This window comes from Capra hircus, chromosome 22, assembly GCF_001704415.2.
Source record: "Capra hircus breed San Clemente chromosome 22, ASM170441v1, whole genome shotgun sequence".
Taxonomy (NCBI): Eukaryota; Metazoa; Chordata; class Mammalia; order Artiodactyla; family Bovidae; genus Capra; species Capra hircus.
In genome coordinates, this window is record NC_030829.1 from 21,390,283 (window position 1) to 21,410,255 (window position 19,973).

The 19,973-nt window shown below is 47.4% G+C and overlaps 1 protein-coding gene across 6 annotated transcripts in view; it reads right to left on the bottom strand.

Annotated features, from left to right (window-relative positions):
• The window catches only part of ITPR1 (inositol 1,4,5-trisphosphate receptor type 1), a 350,791-nt gene that overhangs the window by 22,752 nt on the left and 308,066 nt on the right, over positions 1-19,973 (bottom strand). For all 6 annotated transcript variants that reach the window (XM_013973556.2, XM_018066872.1, XM_013973555.2 and 3 more), the window contains 5 exons: positions 14,572-14,767; positions 12,948-13,040; positions 11,678-11,817; positions 10,923-11,088; positions 7,523-7,683 (listed from right to left, as the gene is read on the bottom strand). In XM_013973556.2, the coding sequence (XP_013829010.1) occupies positions 7,523-7,683; positions 10,923-11,088; positions 11,678-11,817; positions 12,948-13,040; positions 14,572-14,767 (756 nt within the window). The remainder of the gene's footprint in view (positions 1-7,522; positions 7,684-10,922; positions 11,089-11,677; positions 11,818-12,947; positions 13,041-14,571; positions 14,768-19,973) is intronic.

Sequence of the window (19,973 nt, forward strand, 5' to 3'; positions counted from 1 at the left end):
AATACAGATAAGCACGAATGCTAAAGCCAGACGTCCTCCTGCGTGTCACTCATCTTAGTGTTTCCTCATAGTAGATGTTTAGTGGCGCTTACTTTGCTAATAGAACTTATCTGCTTAGAAAGTTTACCCAGGAGCTTATTTTCAGGCAAAAAAAAAAAAAAAGGCTTTCCCTTGTGTGACTTTTTTGCATGCAAATTTCTAAGGGCTTTCACCAGAGCATTTTCTGGGAATCCACTCTCCCTTCCTGGGCAAAACCACACATTGCCACCAGATACTACTTTTAACTTGGAAAATCACTTGTTTTTATGTCCCTGTACTGTGAGTCTCCGAGGAGGTCAAGTGAACTAATAAAAGATGGAACAAGCTGGAAAATGTCCAGTGGATTAGTGTGTGTGTTGGCGGGGGTGAAGGGGGGTGGGTGGGCAGTGGGAGAAGGCTGTCTACTCTGGCTGTGAGAAAAAGTCAGCACCAGGCTTAAGGGATGATGGATCAGACGCTCCAGTGTTTAATTATCAGGGAGTTATAACCATTCGGATGAGTCACCTGGGTGTGGGAGCCCAAGCCTGACTGCGGCTCTGGCGAACTGGCCTTCCCCTTTAACTTACCACTCTCTCTCCCCAAATATGGTCACCAAAGGAAATTTCATCCCCCATCCCTAGCTGAGGGCAATGAAGTTTATCAGATTATCGCACATCTAAATCAACATCTACTTCGGATACTCCCTTTGTCGGAGCTGTTCTCTGCCGTTCCCTCCCCTGCGACGGCAGCTCAGGGAATTAACCCCACTGGTGCTGTTCTCTACAGGATCTTCTTTCCTGCTCCTCCTCCTATTCCTTTCTCTGGGCTTTGCCTCCTCTGAAGGCAGTTAATTCAGCACCACTGAGGGGAGGAGGGAGATGAGCCAGTCCTCCTCAGGAAAACCCCCTGCAGCCAAGCTGGACTGCGGCTGGGTTCTCGACACACGGACACTGAGGCACGTGTGCAAGCACAGAAGGAGCCACTGCACATGTCAAGACACCTCCAGGGTGAACACTCGGCGGCGGACCTGCATGTGAAGCCTGGCCCAGGCACTTCCCAGCCCTGTGACCCTGGAGGAGCGGCTCAGCCTTCCGGGGCTTTATTTAGGTTCCTGCCTGGGAGATGGTGACAGGGACACCCGCAAAGCGGCTACAGAGACCAAACAAGATCATGCTCGCGAAGTATTTATTTCTGTACCTGCTCAATAAAACAAGACCTGAGCCGAGGATATGACCCAGTCTGCCCAGGTCAGGGCAGAGTACAACGCAGCCTGCTTCCTCTGCAGTGGGATCAGGATGGCATGGAAGGAGGTTTTCCATTCCGTCTCCTTGTCAATTCACACAACTGTCCCAGCAGAGAGGAGGGGCCAGAGCAGCCCCTGGGAACGGGGGTGAGCAGCACTCCACCTGAAATCACTGTCTTTAACTGCAATGAACTCACAACACACCTCTGAAAACACACCTTATGTTGACAAGGTAGAATTCCAAGCTTCAGAAGAGGAATCTCTATTTCATTAGCAAAAGACATACATGCCTTCTATTTCAGTTAGCATCTGGTCTTCTTTACCAACCTTCCCTCTTAAGGCTTTCTGAGTTTCTAACTTGAAAAGAGTTAACTTAAGTCAGCTTACCAAGGACTGAGTTTTCTCCTGAGCTTCACTGTCACGGAAAACTGGGCTCCTGGGTCCTTGAGGGGAATCACGTATTTGATCTTAGACCTACAATGCATCCACTGTGCAGTATTTAAATTCCTTCAGGCAAAGATACACACAACTAACTTCCTACTTATTCTGGTTAAATACATCAGACTGCGTGGCCAATCAAATCATCATATACAGACTCACACACATTCTCATATCAGCTGGCACCAGAGAAGAGCTAACATCTCTCAAACAAGGGCATGTGGTATGTAAAGTCTCGTGAAAACTGAAGTGTAGCGCAGGGTTAAAAACAGTCTGATTGTTACAAGGGCTATCACCAAAACTCTACATGGTAGCACCAAACTTCCAAGTTCATACAAGGAGAAGGGAACTCAGGGTTTTCTCTGCTGCCTTGAACTGCCAGGGCTAAGTGAGGTCACCCTGTAGTCACATTTCTTTGAAAGTTCAGCCCTGTCTGGGGCCTGAGTCAACGAATCTGAAATCAAATCTGCAGTACACCGGGTGGCGCTGGGAGTCACAGCCGAGGCTGAGCGCCCCGTGGCCACCAGCTCCTGGCACCGCCGCCCATCATGTATGCAGAGCCGACACACAAACGCACAGCGAACCCAGTATACATATGGGTGACAGACAGACTCTCACACACAGGACGCAGGGGCCACTCCCCACGGCGCCGGAGGGCCTGGTCCCGGGCAGGGAGCCTGAGTGGAGGATAGCCCTAAATACACAGAGAGCAGTCACAAGTACCCATGACGCCTCCACGGACACACAGTAACAGTGTCAATCTTGCCCTGCCTCAATGTTTAACCGCTTTCCTGGTGACTCAGATGGTAAAGAATCTGCCTGCAATGCAAGAGACCCAGGTTCAATCCCTGGGTTGGGAAGACCCGCTGGAGAAGGGAATGGCAACCCACTCCAGTATCCTTGCCTGGAGAATCCCATGGACAGAGGAACCTGGTGGGCTACAGTCCATGGGGTCCCAAAGAGTCGGACATGTCTGAAGGACTAACACTTTCTTCTCACTTTCAACAGCTTTAAATTTAAGAGAGAGAAGCCACAGGAATTTCCCACGGGAGGAGGTTCTCAGAGTCAAGATGCCCATTCTGACTTTCCTCAGCAACAGTGTGCCAACAGCCACAGGACCTTGTGCTTTCCGGGCACCCAGGAGACGCGCTCGCGGCGGCTGTCGGCACTGCAGGCCTCTGTTTACCACCTGCCCATGGCTCCATGTCTGCTCCTCTGGCCCTTCCATCACTCACTGCCTCCCTCCCCCAGCACTTACCACCCCACCCCAGGGCCCACATAGTCCCCTCCTCTCCACCACCCCAAGGACACGGGAACGGGTATTAACCCCGATCCACAGCTGAGAACTCTGCTCAGGGACATTCTGTGACTTGCCTGGGGTTGCCTGGCTTGGATGGGCCACAGCCAAAACTCACACCTTTGCTTCTCTGCCTGCGGATCCCATTCTTGGGTATGACAGCTTCACGGGGGGCAGCAGCCTGACCCTGGCTTTGCAAGGAATGTTTCACCTCCAGTGAAAGGAAAGGGGATGATTAGGAGGAGAGGGAAATGGTGTCCTGTTATGTTTAGATGAGAATTAATTTGTGGGTGAACATTTGGCTGCTAAGTTCCCAAATATGAGGCAAAGCATCTGATGTGCCTTCTTTCCTTCTGGATGTATCTGTTTCTAGAGAGAGGACATCCTGGCTCCCTGACCGCCGGCCCGCTTGTTCTCGCGGGAACCACAGCCTCAGGAGTCACCCTTTCAAAGTCAGCTTGTCTCCTTAGAACCCTTCTCCCATCAGAGCCCCTGGTGGGTTCCACGAAGCACTTGTTGGTTTTTGAGGTAAAAACCTATTTGCCATCCCTGATACTCTACTTGCAAAGTGGCTGTTTTCGGGGAGTCTGGGAAGCTCCCCCACCTTCCAAGTGACCCCGGGGGGACCTTTCCCACTTGGTTCTGCCAGGTGGTCCTTTGGCAGCTGTGATGCCCCAGTTCTTTAGAAGTCGCTGGGATCTTAATCAATGGGCTAAGGAGAACTGAGGAAGTCAGCACCCCCCAGCCTCCAGCCATGAAGCAAGAGGTGGTTTTCCTAAGGAGTCCTGGGACCCGATGGGAGCCAAAGGGCCCCCCGGACGACTTCTCTTTCCATCTCTGACACTGCTCATCCACTGCCCTTCTCCCTCCTCGAGGCTGGAGTCCTCTCAGCTTCCCAGCGTTGGCCTCCTTGAGAGGTCTCCTGACTTCTCCTCCTCCCCCGAGACAGACACTCACCTCCTGAGAAAGGATGCTGGGAGGACCGCCACCCCTCCCCCAACTGGCTGGGGTGCCTCTGCAGCCTCTCAGTAGGTTCATAATGGGGGCTGGTTGCCTGCTCCACTGCAGTTCGAGTTCCCACACACAGGTTAGTGGTCTCCCACTGAGTGACTCGGCTGGGCACCCCGTTTCCAGCCTGCGGGGGCTGGCACTCTCCAGGGAGCCCCCAGCAGGTATTCACATGGCTTTAGAGCCAGACTCTGCCAGGAATGGTGTTGGCAAAAAGGCACTGCCTTGTGGCTGGTGGATCTAATACTTCCTGGGCCCTCTCCTAGCACATGAGACAGACATCTGGTTTCTCAGCAACTCAGACACTGAGGTAAGAATTCCTCGATGCAAAGATTTGTAGGAGGTGTGACAAGAAGTTCTCCCACCAAGAATGGCATGGCTGGGAAAGCTCAGTGAATGCAGGGGCTCTGGGCAGGCAGGGTAGCTGGCTGGGGGTGACTTCTGGCCCTTAATCCTTGTCAGCTGACTGCTCACAAGGCTCCTGATAAGTCTTTATGATCAAGACAGAATCTCAAAAGCACTGTGGAGTTTTCTGTGACTGTAAAGTAAGGTGATTAACAGAAAACTTCAAAACTGGCCCCCAAAAGATTTAAAGATGGGGCGCATTCAAATAGAAAGAAGCAGACAAAGTGGGGTGGGGGAGAAAAGGAAGGTGTGACTAGGGTGAAAACTACAAGCCACCTCTTCTAAACTTGAAAGAACTGAATGAGAATGCAGGCTGTTGCTGCTAAGTTGCTTCAGTCGTGTCCGACTCTGTGCGACCCCATAGACGGCAGCCCAACAGGCTCCGCCTCCCTGGGATTCTCCAGGCAAGAACACTGGAGTGGGTTGCCATTTCCTTCTCCAATGCATGAAAGTGAAAAGTGAAAGTGAAGTCGCTCAGTCATGTCCGACTCTTAGCAACCCCATGGACAGCCTACCAGGCTCCTCCATCCATGGGATTTTCCAGGCAAGAGAACTGGAGTGGGTTGCCATTGCCTTCTCCGGTGAATGCAGGCTGCTATACACAATACAGATAGGTTTGTGTTAGCATGAATGTTCAAACATGGTTTAATTCAGTACTATCAACACCAGGAGGCAAAGAAAGGACCTGAAGACCTTTCAGTTCATGTGTGAGCCTGGAAACCTGACCTATGAACATCTGCACTAGCAACCACCACAAGGTCCAGTCTCCGTAAGAACAGACCCTGCTTCTGCCCGGCCCAGAGCTGCTAGCACCCTTGCCGTGTTCACCCAAAGTGGAGGTTATGGAGTACAGTCAAACCTGGGCCTGCATCCCAGCTCAGCTGCTGAGCGCTGCCTGGACAACTGACTTAACCCTAAGCCCAACTTTCATCTGCAGAAGAGGACACCCACCACCCTGTGTCTTTTTATCCTCCTTCTCTGAGTTAACTTTTTCTCCTTCCCTTTTTGCACTCCAATCACTCCGTCTCTTTACCTTCTCCCTCTCTTTCTTTCATTTGGTTGTGACGGGTGGCTTGCGGGATCTTAGCTCTCCGACCAGGGATCGAACCCGGGCTCAAAGCAGTGGAAGCACGGAGTCCTAATCACCGGACCACCAGGGAAGTTCCATACCTTTCTTTCAAAACCTTTAAGACAGTCATCTCTGGGGCAAAACCCCACCTATTTCTCCCCATCCCCAGAGTTCACCCTTCCTGGCTCCCCACTTTGGTAGTTTTCTTTATGAAATGCGTAAAAGATATGGGAGAGGTTCACAGACCGCAGATGGCTCAACCCATAGGAGGAGGAATACTTCTCAGCACTCACGGAACCAGCGTGGAGGATGATTTCTTACAACAGAGTCTATTTTGTCTCTTCTGTTGAACTCTTACTATTCAGAGGGTGGTTCATGGACCAGCAGCTCTGGCATCCCCTGGACGCTAGTTGGAAATGCAGAATCTCAAGTTCTGCTAGTGCCCGCTGAATCAGAAGCTGAATTCTTACCAGCTCTCAGTATGACTCATGTGTACTCTGAACTATGAGACGCACACAGTTAGACTTCAGGGCCTCCTCGGGACGGCATCCCCAGGAAGCCCCCTAGAACCTGGGTGCTGAAGAACTAGGGCCATATGAGTGCTGGCCTGCCCACGCCCACTGCCAGTGAGCAATCCTCAGCTGGGGTTTCTTTACATACAGAGCGTTATGACTGCATCTGCATAAGAAACGCACAAAGGCTCAAAAGAATTCACCTACCAATGCAAGACATGTGGGTTCATCTCTCGGTAGGGAGGGAAGATCCCCTGGAGGAGGGCATGGCAACCCACTCCTGTATTCTTGCCTGGAGAATCCCATGGACAGAGGAGCCTGGTGGGCTACAGTCTACAGGGTCGCAAAGAGCACAGCTCCGTGCTGTACACAGAATGGGGCAGAGGGCTCCAGCCCTTGGCAGCAGGAAGGGCATCAGTGAGTTGTGTGGTCTCCATTCACAGCTGATGGCTCTCCTCTGCAGAGGGAGCGGTGTAAATCACAGAGCCTCTAAACTTCACACTGCATGCCTCCTTTGCTTGGCCATACACACCCGAATATTTTAATGAAGTTCAGAACCACGGGTACGAAAGGACAGCTGGCCTGGGAGCCTCAGAGCATGTGTTTGGCGCCTCCACAGTCCCCGGCCTGGGAAGAGTGCTCTGCACACCTGCTTGACTTCCCCCTTCCTGGGACCCAGGACTCATCAGCAAGAAGATTAATTTGGGATTAATTTAGGACTCAAATTCCTCCATCACATGATCCCTCCCTGATGATTAGCAGAGCGTCTCCCAGAAAGGTGAGGCTGAGGCCAAATGGACCAACCAGGCTGAATGCCATAGAATGATCATTTTAAAAACATACCACTTCTCTAAGTGAGAAGTGGTGTGTTTTATTTCAGTGGTATGTCTTATTCAAGGGGAAAAAACAGACAAGGATCCATATCAAGAGAAGAGGCCAAGTGGGCTTCCTTGCTGGTCCAGTGGTTAAGAATACACCTGCCAATGCAGGGGACACGGATTCAATCCCTGGTCAAGGGAAGAACCAACACGCCGAGGGGCAATGAAGCCTGGGAGCCGCAACTACTGAGCCCACGTGCCTAGAGCCTGTGTTCCACAGCAAGAGAAGCCGCTGCAATGTGAAGCCCGAGCACCGCAACAGGAGCGGCATCTGCTTGCCGCAACTAGAGAAAAACCCAAGCAGCAACGAAGGCTCAGTACAGTGAAAAATAAATAAAAATCAAAATTAAAGGGAAAAAAAGGCCGAGTACATAGACATGGAAGGCCGGCTGCTGCGTGAGATACAAGGTGAAATCCCAGTCCTATTAAGTAACCATGTGCTCATCTCTCTGAACCTCAGAATTTCCTCCTTTAAGATGGAGATAACACCCCACCTGGGGCTTCTTAAATGTGAAGACACATGGAGTTCTAGAGCCTGATGTCTGGCCCATAAAGGATGGGCAGACATCGCTGTCATCGTCCTTGCTAGCTCCCAGCACTGCGCTCCAAGCTGGGAAGCCAGGCCTGAAGCCTCCAGGAGCCCTGCCCGCTCACCTTGATCATCTCCGCCACGTAACTCTCGGGGCCTGTGTACTCCGTGGAGTCCTTCACTTTCACCAGGACGATGAAGCACAGGTAATGCCACATGTTGTGCTCTTCCTTGATGTGCTCTTCAAATGTGACGGTCTTGTTGTCAAACTTGTCTCTTTCCAACCCTAAAAAAAAGAGACAGAGAGCCCCGAGTGAGCAGCCATGGTGCAGAAACACCCATGAAAGAACTGCCAGAACAGAGGAGGTCGCGGGTTCACTCCTGCCTTTATAAAGAGTTGGGTCCTGTGGGCCTTATAAACGCATGCACTTTTGTATCCTAGCAGGAAAACACAGGCCGTGAGTCAGACGGACTTGGGCTTGATTTCCATCTTTGTCACTCACCAGTCATCGTTTGGTCTCCAGTGTGCCTTAGCTACCTTTGCAGGGGATGGGAAGACACCGTCTAGGTTCCAAGAGCATGTGGGGGTTAATCGAGCATGGGTGTGACAGGCTCACGCACAGCAGGCAACCAGTGAATGGGAGTCCCTTCTCCCAGGTAAATGCTAAAATGTAGACATGTTAGAAGGTTTCTGAGGAGGCAGAGTAAGGACAGAAGGAACTTTACGTACATTTTGAACTCTAGCTGCTAAGTTTATATTTTGCAGAGGTCTGGGTGAGTAATTCTGAAACAAGTTTCTGTGTATTCTTAGGTTGAGCAAATAGACAAATATACGGTGACACTGGGAGCCAGATATCTAGCTGTTAGAGAAATATGGAGCACAAATATGGAAAGGGGGAAAGAACAAACTCTGTAATGGTGAACTGGAGTTAGAGGTCTGAGGATGACCTCATCCTTTTTCATATGTTTACAAAGATAGACACAAAACTGTGTGGATCCATGTATCCTTTAGATTTATGCCCTAATTAGCCATGGCAGCAGTGGCATACCAACAGGAATGAGCACATCCAGTGACCAGATCTTGGATTCTAAATATCATTCTCCACTGAACAGAACTAGGGCTCTGTGGAGAAATCGCTGATACCAGGGCTGGGTGAGAGAAGGTACAAGGTGAGCTGGAGCCTGTAATACCTCCCAGTGCTAAAAACACTAAGAAAGTCTGTAATAAATGATGGTGATGTGGCAAAGTACAGAGAGCAGCTTTGAAGGAGCTCTCAAATTTGGGGCAGTTTGAGCATCAAGATAAATTATGACAGTAAAGGATTATAATCCACTGAATTTAAAAAAAACACACAAGAATCCATGTTGTTACAAAGTTCAAATATACATGGAGAAGAGAGAAAGCTTTTTCTTAAAAAGCCAATAAACAAATGTAGAAACAATAATAAACTAAATAAAAATCACCATTTGGCAACCATCACAATCACAGACTCAGGCAAAAACTGGATGTAGACACTGATGAGTTAACATTTGAGAATTAATGCAATATTTATGTCATCTCGAAGGATCTCCCTATAAAATGGTTCTCAATGGCACAAACAGAAGAAAAGTAGCTTCCGTGGAGAAACAGGGCCATTACCATCTTAACCAAGTGATCACCGTTAATATGACCAGTTACTAGATGAACTGGCATCATGTACCTCCTGATATTCTGGAGAAGGAAATGGCAACCCAGTCCAGTATTCTTGCCTGGAGAATCCCACGGACAGAGAGCCTGGCAGGCTACAGTCCATAGGGTTGTAAAAAGTTGGACATGACTGAATGACTAACACCTCCTGATATTATGCACTGAGGAGAATACAGTCTTTCTTTGATGTTCCTATAAGAAATCCATAACCTTAATCTCACACCACCAGAGAAGGCGATGGCACCCCAGTCCAGTACTCTTGCCTGGAAAATCCCATGGATGGAGGGCCTGGTAGGCTGCAGTCCATGGGGTCGCTAAGAGTCAGACACGACTGAGTGACTTCACTTTCACTTTTCACTTTCATGCACTGGAGAAGGAAATGGCAACCCACTCCATTATTCTTGCCTGGAGAATCCCAGGAACAGCAGAGCCTGGTAGGCTGCCGTCTATGGGGTCGCACAGAGTCGGACACGACTGAAGTGACTTAGCAGCAGTAGCAGTAGCATGGGAAAACATCAGACAGTCCCAAACCAAGGGACATTCGATAAGATAACTGACTTTTAAATTCTTCAAAAATGTCAATGAACTCAACACATGACCTGGGACTTACCTTTGCTATAAAGGACATTATTAGGGTAAAGTGTGAACTTTGAATAGAATATGTAGATTAAGTAAGAGTATGACATCCTTGTTAATTTCCCAGTTTTCATAATTATATTGTATGTGTAAGAGAAGGTGCCTATCTTTAGGACATATATAGTATTGAAATAGAGATAAAGGGGCACCGTGTCAATCACTCTCAAACCACTCAGAGAAACAGTGTGTGTGTTAATAAAGAAAATGATAATAAACATATTAAAGTGTTACTTCAATATGTGAGGAATCAGGATGAAGAGTCCATAAAAATTCTTTGCACTATTCTTGTGACTTTTCTGAAACTCTGGAACTGTCAAAATGAAAAGGTTTAAATGGTTTTACGGGGGCAAAAAGCTATGATCTTAATTTTTAAAATGGAAACGTGATCACTTTGAGTATACATACTGGTGAGAAATTTATGTATTTAGTAACCATTGATATATTAGGAACAATCCTGAAATGATTACTTAGCTCCCAAATTCCTACAAGATTACTTTGCATTTTACAGGTATTTCCTTGGAGTTAGACTGACAATGATTTCTTTGGTACCCCATGCACCTCTCTTGCATAGCAGTTTACTACTTATTAGTAGGTGTCTGCACTGTGCAGGCTCTATGCTAGGACTGTTTCATAAACTACCTCAATTAAGTCCCAAGATAATGCAGAGAAGTACATTATTGTATCCATTTTGCAGATGAGCAATAAAGGTTCAAAGAAGTGAAGTGACTGTACCATGGTTACATGGATCATAAGTGTCAGAGTCTTAATCAGAACACAAGTCGGACTTCCAAGCTCTGAGCATTTCCGCCATATGCTCTAAGAGGGCTGTTATTTCCACTGAAAACCTGATACCATCTGCAGTGAAGACATCCATAGGCTGGAGTTGAGTGAAAGAGCTCCATTCTAATTAATTAGAATGGGAACAAGAGATAGTCTGGCAGCCCAACAACCAAAAGGCCCGAAGACACATACATTTCAAATAACGTATAACGATGTTGCTGCTACCCCAAACTTCATTTCTTAAAACAAACCAGCAACTGCGGCTCTAACTCACGGCACTCCAGATATTTCCCAGGAGAACAGAGCAGTGGCCCACAGAGAGTCAAGGACAGGGACGCAGGGGAAGGCAGCAGCAGCCCCTCCCACTGAGGGCCAGAGCACCCCATCCCAACGCCCCAGCAGAAGCCGGGTACACCACTCACCGCAGATAAAGCACGTGGTCTTTAAGATCTCCTCTTTCTTCTGTTTTTCACTCCTCAGGTCAGCAAAGGTGTCAATGATGACCCCAAAAATCAGATTAAGGACAATGATGATGACCATGAAGAAGAACAAGAGGTCATAGATCACTCGAGCAGCAAAGAGGGGCTCCTGGAAAAGAGGAGCGGAGGTGGGGGGTAGGGATGGTGGGGGTGCAGGTGGTGTAAGCTGTCAGCAGGTACTCCCCCTACCCAACCCCCGGGTCTGCAGACCTCAGGGCAGAGGAGTGGGACTGAATGCGCCCAAATCAGATGTCCCAAGCCCCCTGGCTCACCCCACCCCCATCAGCACATTGGGCATCAAGCTGTAAAAGCCACAACCTCATCTCTTTTCACACCCCCTGGGTATACTGTGAGTTCTCCAAGTGTCATGTGGCACCTGCCCACTTCCTGGGATCTAAAGGGTTTGCAAATATGTTCAGGAAGGCCAGACGGGCCTGAAGGAAAGAATCATTTTAGCAGACAGAGGGGAGGGCGGAAGCTGCCCCTTTCCATGGCGGCGGGGGGGCTTCCGCCCAGCATCACAATTTGATGAGAACCAGAGTGAAAAGGAGCCCTAAGCAGCTGGCTCTGCGCGTCTATCCATCACCGCTCTCGGCACTGCCCCCGCGTCTGCAGTTTACACTGGAGCCCACTGCGCTGCGCTCTCCCCGCCCCCCGCCTCCCGCCTCCCCACCTTCCTTCCCCTGGGGCGCAGCTACCTCTTTGGATGGCTTCCTGAGCACATCGCCCACTCCGCCCCCGCTCCGCAGCCCGTGACTCAGCACCGTGACGATGCACATCAGCAGCGTCTCGCACGTGTGCTCTTTATCTTGCTCTGTCTCTTCTGCAAGGACCAGCTCTGCAAACACGGCAAGTCAGGGGGAATTTAGAACGTGAGCGGCAAGACAGACCAGGATTTGCAGATCATGCTTCCTGAATGTCATCTCACCAGCGGCAGAAAGGACCCGGAGAATAAAATAAAGGAATCAAGCGTCAAAGGCTTTCTTTGTCACCACTGTGTTCATCACTAAACCCTGTTCATTTCTCAAGCCCAGAATTGCCCTTACCTCTATTAAATCTAAAATACTGTGCCAGTTTCAGATTTTCAACTCCAGTCCCAGCACTGAACAGACATTTCAACTTAGATAGCTGCTTATGAGTTTCACTAGTGATTCAGTGGTAAAGAATGTGCCTGCCAATGCAGGAGACACGGGTTCTATCCTTGGGTTGGTAAGATCCACTGGAGGAGGAAATGGGAAACCCCTCCAGTATTCTTGTCTGGGAAGTCCATGGACAGAGGAGCCTGGTGGGTTTCAGTCCATGGGGTCGCAAAGAGTCTCACAGAAGAATCTGAGCAACTATATGACCATAAAAACAACAGCAACCTTTTACAGTTGGCCCTCTGGACAAATCCTTTTACACCTTAAATTGGAGACTGGTGTTCGGGGTGGGGGGGGGGGGGGAATTTTTTGACTGCCTTGTTCTTTTCTCCAGCGGCAGCCAGAAGGGTCTTGCTAAAACACCAGTCTCATATCACTCCCCTCTCAACAACTTGCATCAACCTTTGAGTTAGCTTTAACCTCCTTAGCCTGACCTGCAGACCCTTCATAATCTGGTCCTTTGTTGGCCTCCCTGGCTTCATTTTTTCCTACTCTTCCTCCTCATGATCATTTCCCTAGTCATGCTGTATTCTACCTCCAAGGCAGCGTCAGACACGACTTAGAGGCTAAACAACAACAACAGAATACAACACAGTCCCAGGCAAATAGTGGGCACTCTGTAAATACTGGCTGAATCAATTAAGCCGCTCTTTTGTTCCCATATAGACCGCCCCCCCCCCCTTCATTCCCCTCCTCTCTCCCTGCCTTTCCTCCTTGCTACTGGCCTTCTGAGCTGTGAGTCTGCCTTCATCTGCTTCCAATGTCACGTGCACCCTGAGCCTTGTGGGGAGGCTGCACTAACATGGGGCTTAAGGCTGCGAGGTCCTACCTTCTTTGGGTGCCGGAGAGGAGCAGTTCTCCCCAGTCTCCACCCTACACACGTCAGAGTACAGGAACTCGCTTGCCAAAGTCTCGCTGGCTTCTGGGAGAGAGAAGGCAATTTTATGATGAACAATCTGGCAGCATATGGTTAAAATGTTTGAAGTCCCAAATTCACGGCTGATTAAACAATTCTTTACATAAATAACACCCTCCAATCCTGCCTATAAATCCGAAGCAGAGATGCAATTTACACTTTCGTTGGGTGATCTGGATGGGAAAAAAGCCAGAAATGTCAATTCCTGTAAGCTTACTAGAAATATCGCACTTAAATAGCACCTCTCCAACTTTAAAGACAAACAGCTGAAACTCCCTGACAGATACTACTGAACACACAGACTCCAGCAAGATTTAGACCAAGTCTGTGTGAGAAGCAGGAATGGCATCAGATCAGTTTAGTTCAGAACCCTAAGATGGTTGGCAGTGAATGTCAACTTGGAGGCTGGGGTTACATGCCAAGAACGCAGCCTTTGGGAGGGAGAAAAAGGCTTGTCTGGCTTAGTCACAATTCTAGTTTGCTCCTTGGACTCAGGGCGCCTGGCTATCTGACGAAAAATCAGTAATATTTCACTTACTAGTGTCAAGTATTTTAATTGAGGGAAACGAGCACTTGGGGATCACTCAAGTGTATGATCACTGTCTCTCTCTCTCGTAACAGGAAATCTCTTCTGGTTTTGCTATAAATTAAAATCATATGAGCTCAGTGTAAAACTTGCATATTGTAGAAAGGTCCAAGAGACAGCCACTACTTGCAGTTTGGGTGTATATTCTTCCATATTTTAAAAGATATATATGAGATTTTTAGGGGCTTCCCAGGCGGCATAGTGGTAAAGTATCTGCCTGCCAATGTAGGAGATGCAATGGGTTCAATCCCTGGGTCGGGAAGATCCCCTGGAGAAAGAAATGGCAATCCACTCCAGTATTCTTGCCTGGCAAATCCCATGGACAGAGGAGCCTGGCTACAGTCCATGGGGTCACAAAAGAGTCGAACATGACAGCAACTGAGCACAGATGTGAGATTTTTCATTAAAAAAAAACTATCTACACAGATCCTATTGTAGTTATTCTTCTCCAGTTTCCCACCATATCTTGGGTACTTTTCCATGAAGGTTTATAAAGACGCACCATATCCACAGGGTTCACCACCCCATGGATGAACCATACTCTAATGAAACACTCCCTTATGTTGAGATTGCTTCCAATTTCACACTGCAATGAACATCTGCTTCTACAGTTCTATTTTTAAAGAATAAATTGCTAGAAATAGACTTACCAAGCCAAGGGATGCCTACTCCCATACTCTCAATATACACTGGTCAAACTTTTAAGAAAACATTGCACAAGTTTAAAATAGAAATTCAATACATAAATTAAATGTAGCATTTGGACACTCACACTTAGCATCCGACGTATCATATCACCCTTTGAATGCAGTGAAAACTAAGTCCTGTATTCATTTCACACTCTTGAGTGTTAGGGAAATACCTACACTGCCAAAGTCATCATTTTTCATTCGGTTGTAATCAGGAAACATTCTTTTAACATTAAAAAAAGATCAGAAGGTCCAAACCTACCTGGAAGAGAGGTTTCATTGGGCAGCCTATCTACTTCCAAGATGAAGTCATCTTTGAAGAAAAGGTAGCCCACGATGGAGAACAGGTAAACCAGGATCAAAGCCAGAACTGCCGTCAAGATGATGGACCGGCCGTTGCGAGTGACACTTTTAATGACATTGAGCAGAGTCTCTTCTCTGTATACTAAATCAAAAAGCTTTAAAAACAAACCAAAAAAAAGGATGTCAAGGGGACAATGTTAAGAAGCATCTCCATTAGACGGACATTGATGTCCCCAAGGACAACTTCATTTATAAAGAATTTACCCTTTGGCTAACTCTAAAGCATTCTACTCTAGGGAAGTTCAAGAGGGAGGGGACACATGTATACCTACGGCTGACTCATGTTGATATATGGCAGAAACCAACACAGCATTGTAAAGCAATTATCTTTCAATTAAAAATAAAAATTTAAAAAAGCATTATACTCTTTTCTTAATATGCTACACTTGCCCGTCTTAATGGTGACAATGAGGAAAAACAAATATCGAAGAGGGTGGAAACCAATAGTGATTTCAAGTTGTCTACATACAGTTTCGAGGTCCTGGGACAAAACCCAGGCCTATACCAGGGAGCTGCAGCGGACGAGGGAGAGGAAGGGGAGGAGGGTCCTGGTGTGTGTTCACTTGGGGCCATTTGATGGAGCTTCTGTTAAGGGTCAGCCACTCTGGATACAGGACTGGCCAAGTCCTGGTCCCTGACCTCACGTTCATGAGCTGCTACGGGCCAGGCCGGGGGGCAGGGTCTCTGGAGTTGGACAGAGGTTCAAACCCCAGTTCAGCCACTTGCTGTCATCGGGACCAGCTACCAACCTCTTCCTCTGCGAGCCTCAGTCTTGCTATTTGCAGAGTGGAAGAGACAGAGTTACCATGAAGAATAAAGAGACAATATATATACGGTGCTTAGCATACACTCATATATATGTGCTAAGTACACAGCCAATGGTAATTATCATTACTTTCCTGATGAAGAGCCTGGGCCAAGGCCACCCTGACAGAACGTGGCAGGGACGCTGGTGGTGGTAACACACCAGGAAGCCTCACCGCCTCTCATCCCACTGGGAGGGGCTGAGACAACCTGCTGTTCAGGACGCGCTCGTAATCTCGGCTTGACCTCTGCCAAGGGGCCTGGGCGTGGCAAGAAGTTGGCTTCATGAGAAATGGAGGCCCAGCGTAGGTACTCAGAGGTATAGGAGACCAGTGGCTGGTTATCTAAGAAGTATAATCTCAGATATTTGGCTGGAGAAATGGTGGGGAGCCACTAGAGAAGGGCTGAATGGGGTTATTTTGAAGCTGGGAGCTAGTTTTAATATGGTCCTACTCATGCCATCTGATCTCTTCCTGAGAATCCTGCCTCTACCACGGCTCCAGGGAATGACTGCAGAGCCCACGGAGTCCAGGGACAGGCATGTGAACCCTGCCTCTGCTTTTAATTTGTTGCAAGATGTTGATCGGGCTATGAAACCTCCCTAGACCTCAGTTTCCACATCTGTGAAATCAGTGGACTGAACTAGCTGATCTCAAAGTCCCTTTCAATGCAGAATTTGACTTCGGAGTTCATTTTCTGCTCAATTAGCCCTCTGCCTCCAGAAGGCCAGTCTGTGTCCTGAGGCCAGTTAAGGGCATCGGGTAAAGGAGGACACTTAAAGGAAGCAGAGAAGAGGCCTTAATTCAGATCTAAGAGTACAAAAGGCTAATGCTGCTGTTAATGCTGGTTAAATATTTTCTAGCAAGCCACTATGAAGCAGCAAGAAAGAACAACTTCAGACAACAAATGACATTTGTTTTTTGCCAGTAAGAATTGTAGAGATTATACAATCCCCAAATCACTGTAATAACAAGTGATTTTTTTTCTTTTTACTTATCTATAATTTCTGATTTTAAAATAATGGCCATGCATTACTTTGTAATAAGGAAAAGCTTTCTTCTAACTAGAAAATTAGACGAGTTCAATGGAGGAAACTTTTGAAAACACAAAAAAAAGCACAAAGGAAAAAGAAAAACAAAAAATGCTAATTATTCCAATATCCATAGACATTTATTCAATAAGTTCTTTCCTTCTGGCCTTATTACAATTGAAAAAAATGTAACTTATGCATATATATTTTTATAAAAGTATTATACCATAACCTGGCATACAGTTGGCTTGCCTTCAAAGAGAATCATGAACATTTTCAGGTAAAAAAAAGATCACGTATTTAAAGTACCTGCCCAGGTTACAACTTGATTGAGAGACTCAATATCTCTGGGAAAGTGTGATCCAAATAGGAAGCCCAAGAATACTGGAGTGGGTAGCCTATCCCTTCTCCAGCAGATCTTCCCAAACCAGGAATTGAACCAGGGTCTCCTGCATTGCAGGCAGATTCTTTACCAGCTAAGCTACAAGGGAAGTCCCTAAAATAGTATCCTTTTTTCAAATCTAAATGAATAAGTATCAACACAACTCTGGTTAACAATAAGCAGTGTTCTAATTTTCTGGAAATACCTTTTCTCTCTTCCTTCTGGTACATTCATTCATTTCATATTAGACATTATTTTAATATCATCCTGAGATATTTATACTCTCTTGAATTTGGGCAACAGAGTTGCTATCTATGTCAATATTTAATAAAAAGAACAATTAGATCTATTTGGATTTTGGAGAGCTTTTTCATTTTATGCACATGGATCTTTACTAAGGCAAGTTTTACTTCATGATGTTTTTGTGAACAAAGCTTCATAAGCTTTGTTTCTGTTATAATTATTCTGATTTTGACCTAAGGAAGAAAATCATAAAGTTCATGTTGGTTTCAAAAACAAAAATGTTCACCTAGTATTCCAGTGTATTGAAAATCTGCTGTCTACTCAATCCTCATATTTTTCTTTTTTAAACAGTCAATATAGTCTCAATTCTATATCATTAAGAGTGATGCTGTGATGAACACCTCTGTGTGTACATGCCTCTATACTCACCTACCCAGTTATTTCTTTCTGTCACGTTTCTAAAAATGGAATTGTTCGGTCAAATGCTGTATCACACACACGTTTTGCTCCACTGCCTTCCAGAAAGGCTATGCCAATTTATCCCAACCACTTAGAAAATGATGCTCTTTTTGGCTTACTCTCAGCAAAACTGGGCACGTTCACACCTTTGAACCTTTCCTTACATCATGGGTCCAACATGGGATCATATTTTAATTAGCATGTCACTGTTTGACATTAGAATACCTGCACATTTACCCATCTGCATTTCTCCTTCTGTTACCTGCCTGTGAATGAACTCAGCACACTTTCATCTCGGGATGTTAATAGTTTTCTAAGGACGCGGCTTGAATGCAGCTGGGGACCGGGTTCAGCCAGTTTTGGGGTGAACTTCCATTAGACCACAGTCACCGGCCCTGCCTTTCTGCCCTGCTGGCATGGAGCATTCACAAGCTGGTGACATGCGGCTTTTTCCTGCTCCCAGTCTCCCTCCAGTTCCTTTCTGTCACAGGCTTTCCTCATTTGTGGAATAAAGTGAAGTTTCAGTATTTTGCCTGCGGTTCTCAACAGACACATCAAATGCTGCTTTGACCCCAAAAGAACACCTCACTTGATGTCCCAGAAAGTCAAGGCCCAGATGGTTTAGAAACCCTCCAGCAGCACTGAGGAGAGGCATCCAACCACGGTCTCGCTTGATCCTGCAGGTCCTTCTCAAAGTGCACCGAGCCCAGGTAACATCGCAGCGACCTCTGAGCATCTCTGATCTTCCCTGCGACAGCTGAGAGCCGGGAGAGCGGGCCTGCAGATGGCGCCGTGAAATACTGCCTTCACTGAGGCAACAACTTCAGGCTCGAATGAAAGGCAGCTCAGGGCCGGACTCCAACCCTCAGACCCCGGAGTCAGCGTGTGGTGTCTCTGCCCCTGACTCGTGTGGGACTCCAGGCAGGTGACCTGACTCACCAGGCCCAGCCTCGCCGGGGATCACACGCAGAGATCGCCCACCGCCGAGGCAGACCCACCCGTGAGAGGGGACGGAAGGAGCCCACAGGGCACGTCAGTAGCTCACAGTAATGGCTCTTTTCTACTCTGTGAAGCCCGGGAGGGCTGGGAAGACGCTGCCCAGACTCACTGTGACACCCCCTGGCTTCTGACACCAGGCGGCACTGCCAGTGGACAAAAGAGGACTTTTCCATGAACACAGTGGAAGCGGGCCCCAACCCTAACAATAATTTTCCATCAACCAACAAATTTTAATGTTAGTTATTAATTTTACCTACAAACGGTAGACAGTAGGAAGAGTCACCCTCTCCCTGGGCGAGGTGGCATTTCTGTGCCAATCTCACAAGTGAGAGTCCCCCTCAGCAGGGATGGCAGAGCCCGCCCGACTCAACTTTGCTTCCTTTTCTCAGAGAGACCAGGAATTTGTTGGCCTAAGAAAGAGAGGCCAACAAGCTAGAACCCCCTCCACAGATTACTGTGTGAGACAAAAAGGCTCAGAAATATATACAGAACTCGAAAGGTCTCTGATAGACAGTGACCAAAATAGGGCACCTAATGGCATCACAGGTGGATCCAGAGACCTCTTTGCCTAAAACCTCAAAGTCTGGTCAGACCTATTTTTAAAATGAAGGGGAAGAATCCATATGTCTGCTAGCATGCACCGCTAATGGAAGGGGCAAGTCCTGGCGTTCTTTAAGGTGTTTGGATGGGAGAAGGGCTGACAGAGACAGTAGTAATAGCCCTCGCTCAGCATTTCTGCTGTGGGGCTAGTCTCAGACTGACATGCGCAGTAGTGCAGAATACCCGTGATGGCCCTGTGGGGAAATGGACTGCTCTCCCCATTCTGTAGATGTGAGCAGCACACAGCAGTTAAGCCACCAGCCTGGAGACCACATGGACTGCACCTCCTGAAAGTGCTTTCCTTGCTCTGCCTGTTTTTGCAAATAAGTCCCTCATCGTTTTTTTTTTTTTTGTCTCACCGTGGCTTGCAAGATCTTAGCTCCCCGACCAGGGATCAAAACTGCACCCCTGGAAGTGAAAGCACAGAGCCCTAACCACTGGACTGCCAGGGAATTCCCAAGTCCCTCATCTTTAGTCAACACCTAGACTTTGAATATTTTTTATCCTCAGCAACATTTTAATATACTTCTTCTATTTCCTTTATGGATGGTTTTGCTGGCAGAAAGGTCAATTTTATGCTTCCTATCATTTGATGTAGGTACAAGGAAATGGTTTTTTACCTACAACTCCACAGTTCAAGATTCCCTGTAATGACAAGAGAATAAGCAGACAGTGGTCTGTCACTTAAAAGCTTGCTCAGGAGGAAGATAATAGGATCAAGACATTTAACCACTCAGCTCAGACTAGAGCATGACAGCTTCCGCTGAAAAGGTCTCCTGGATCC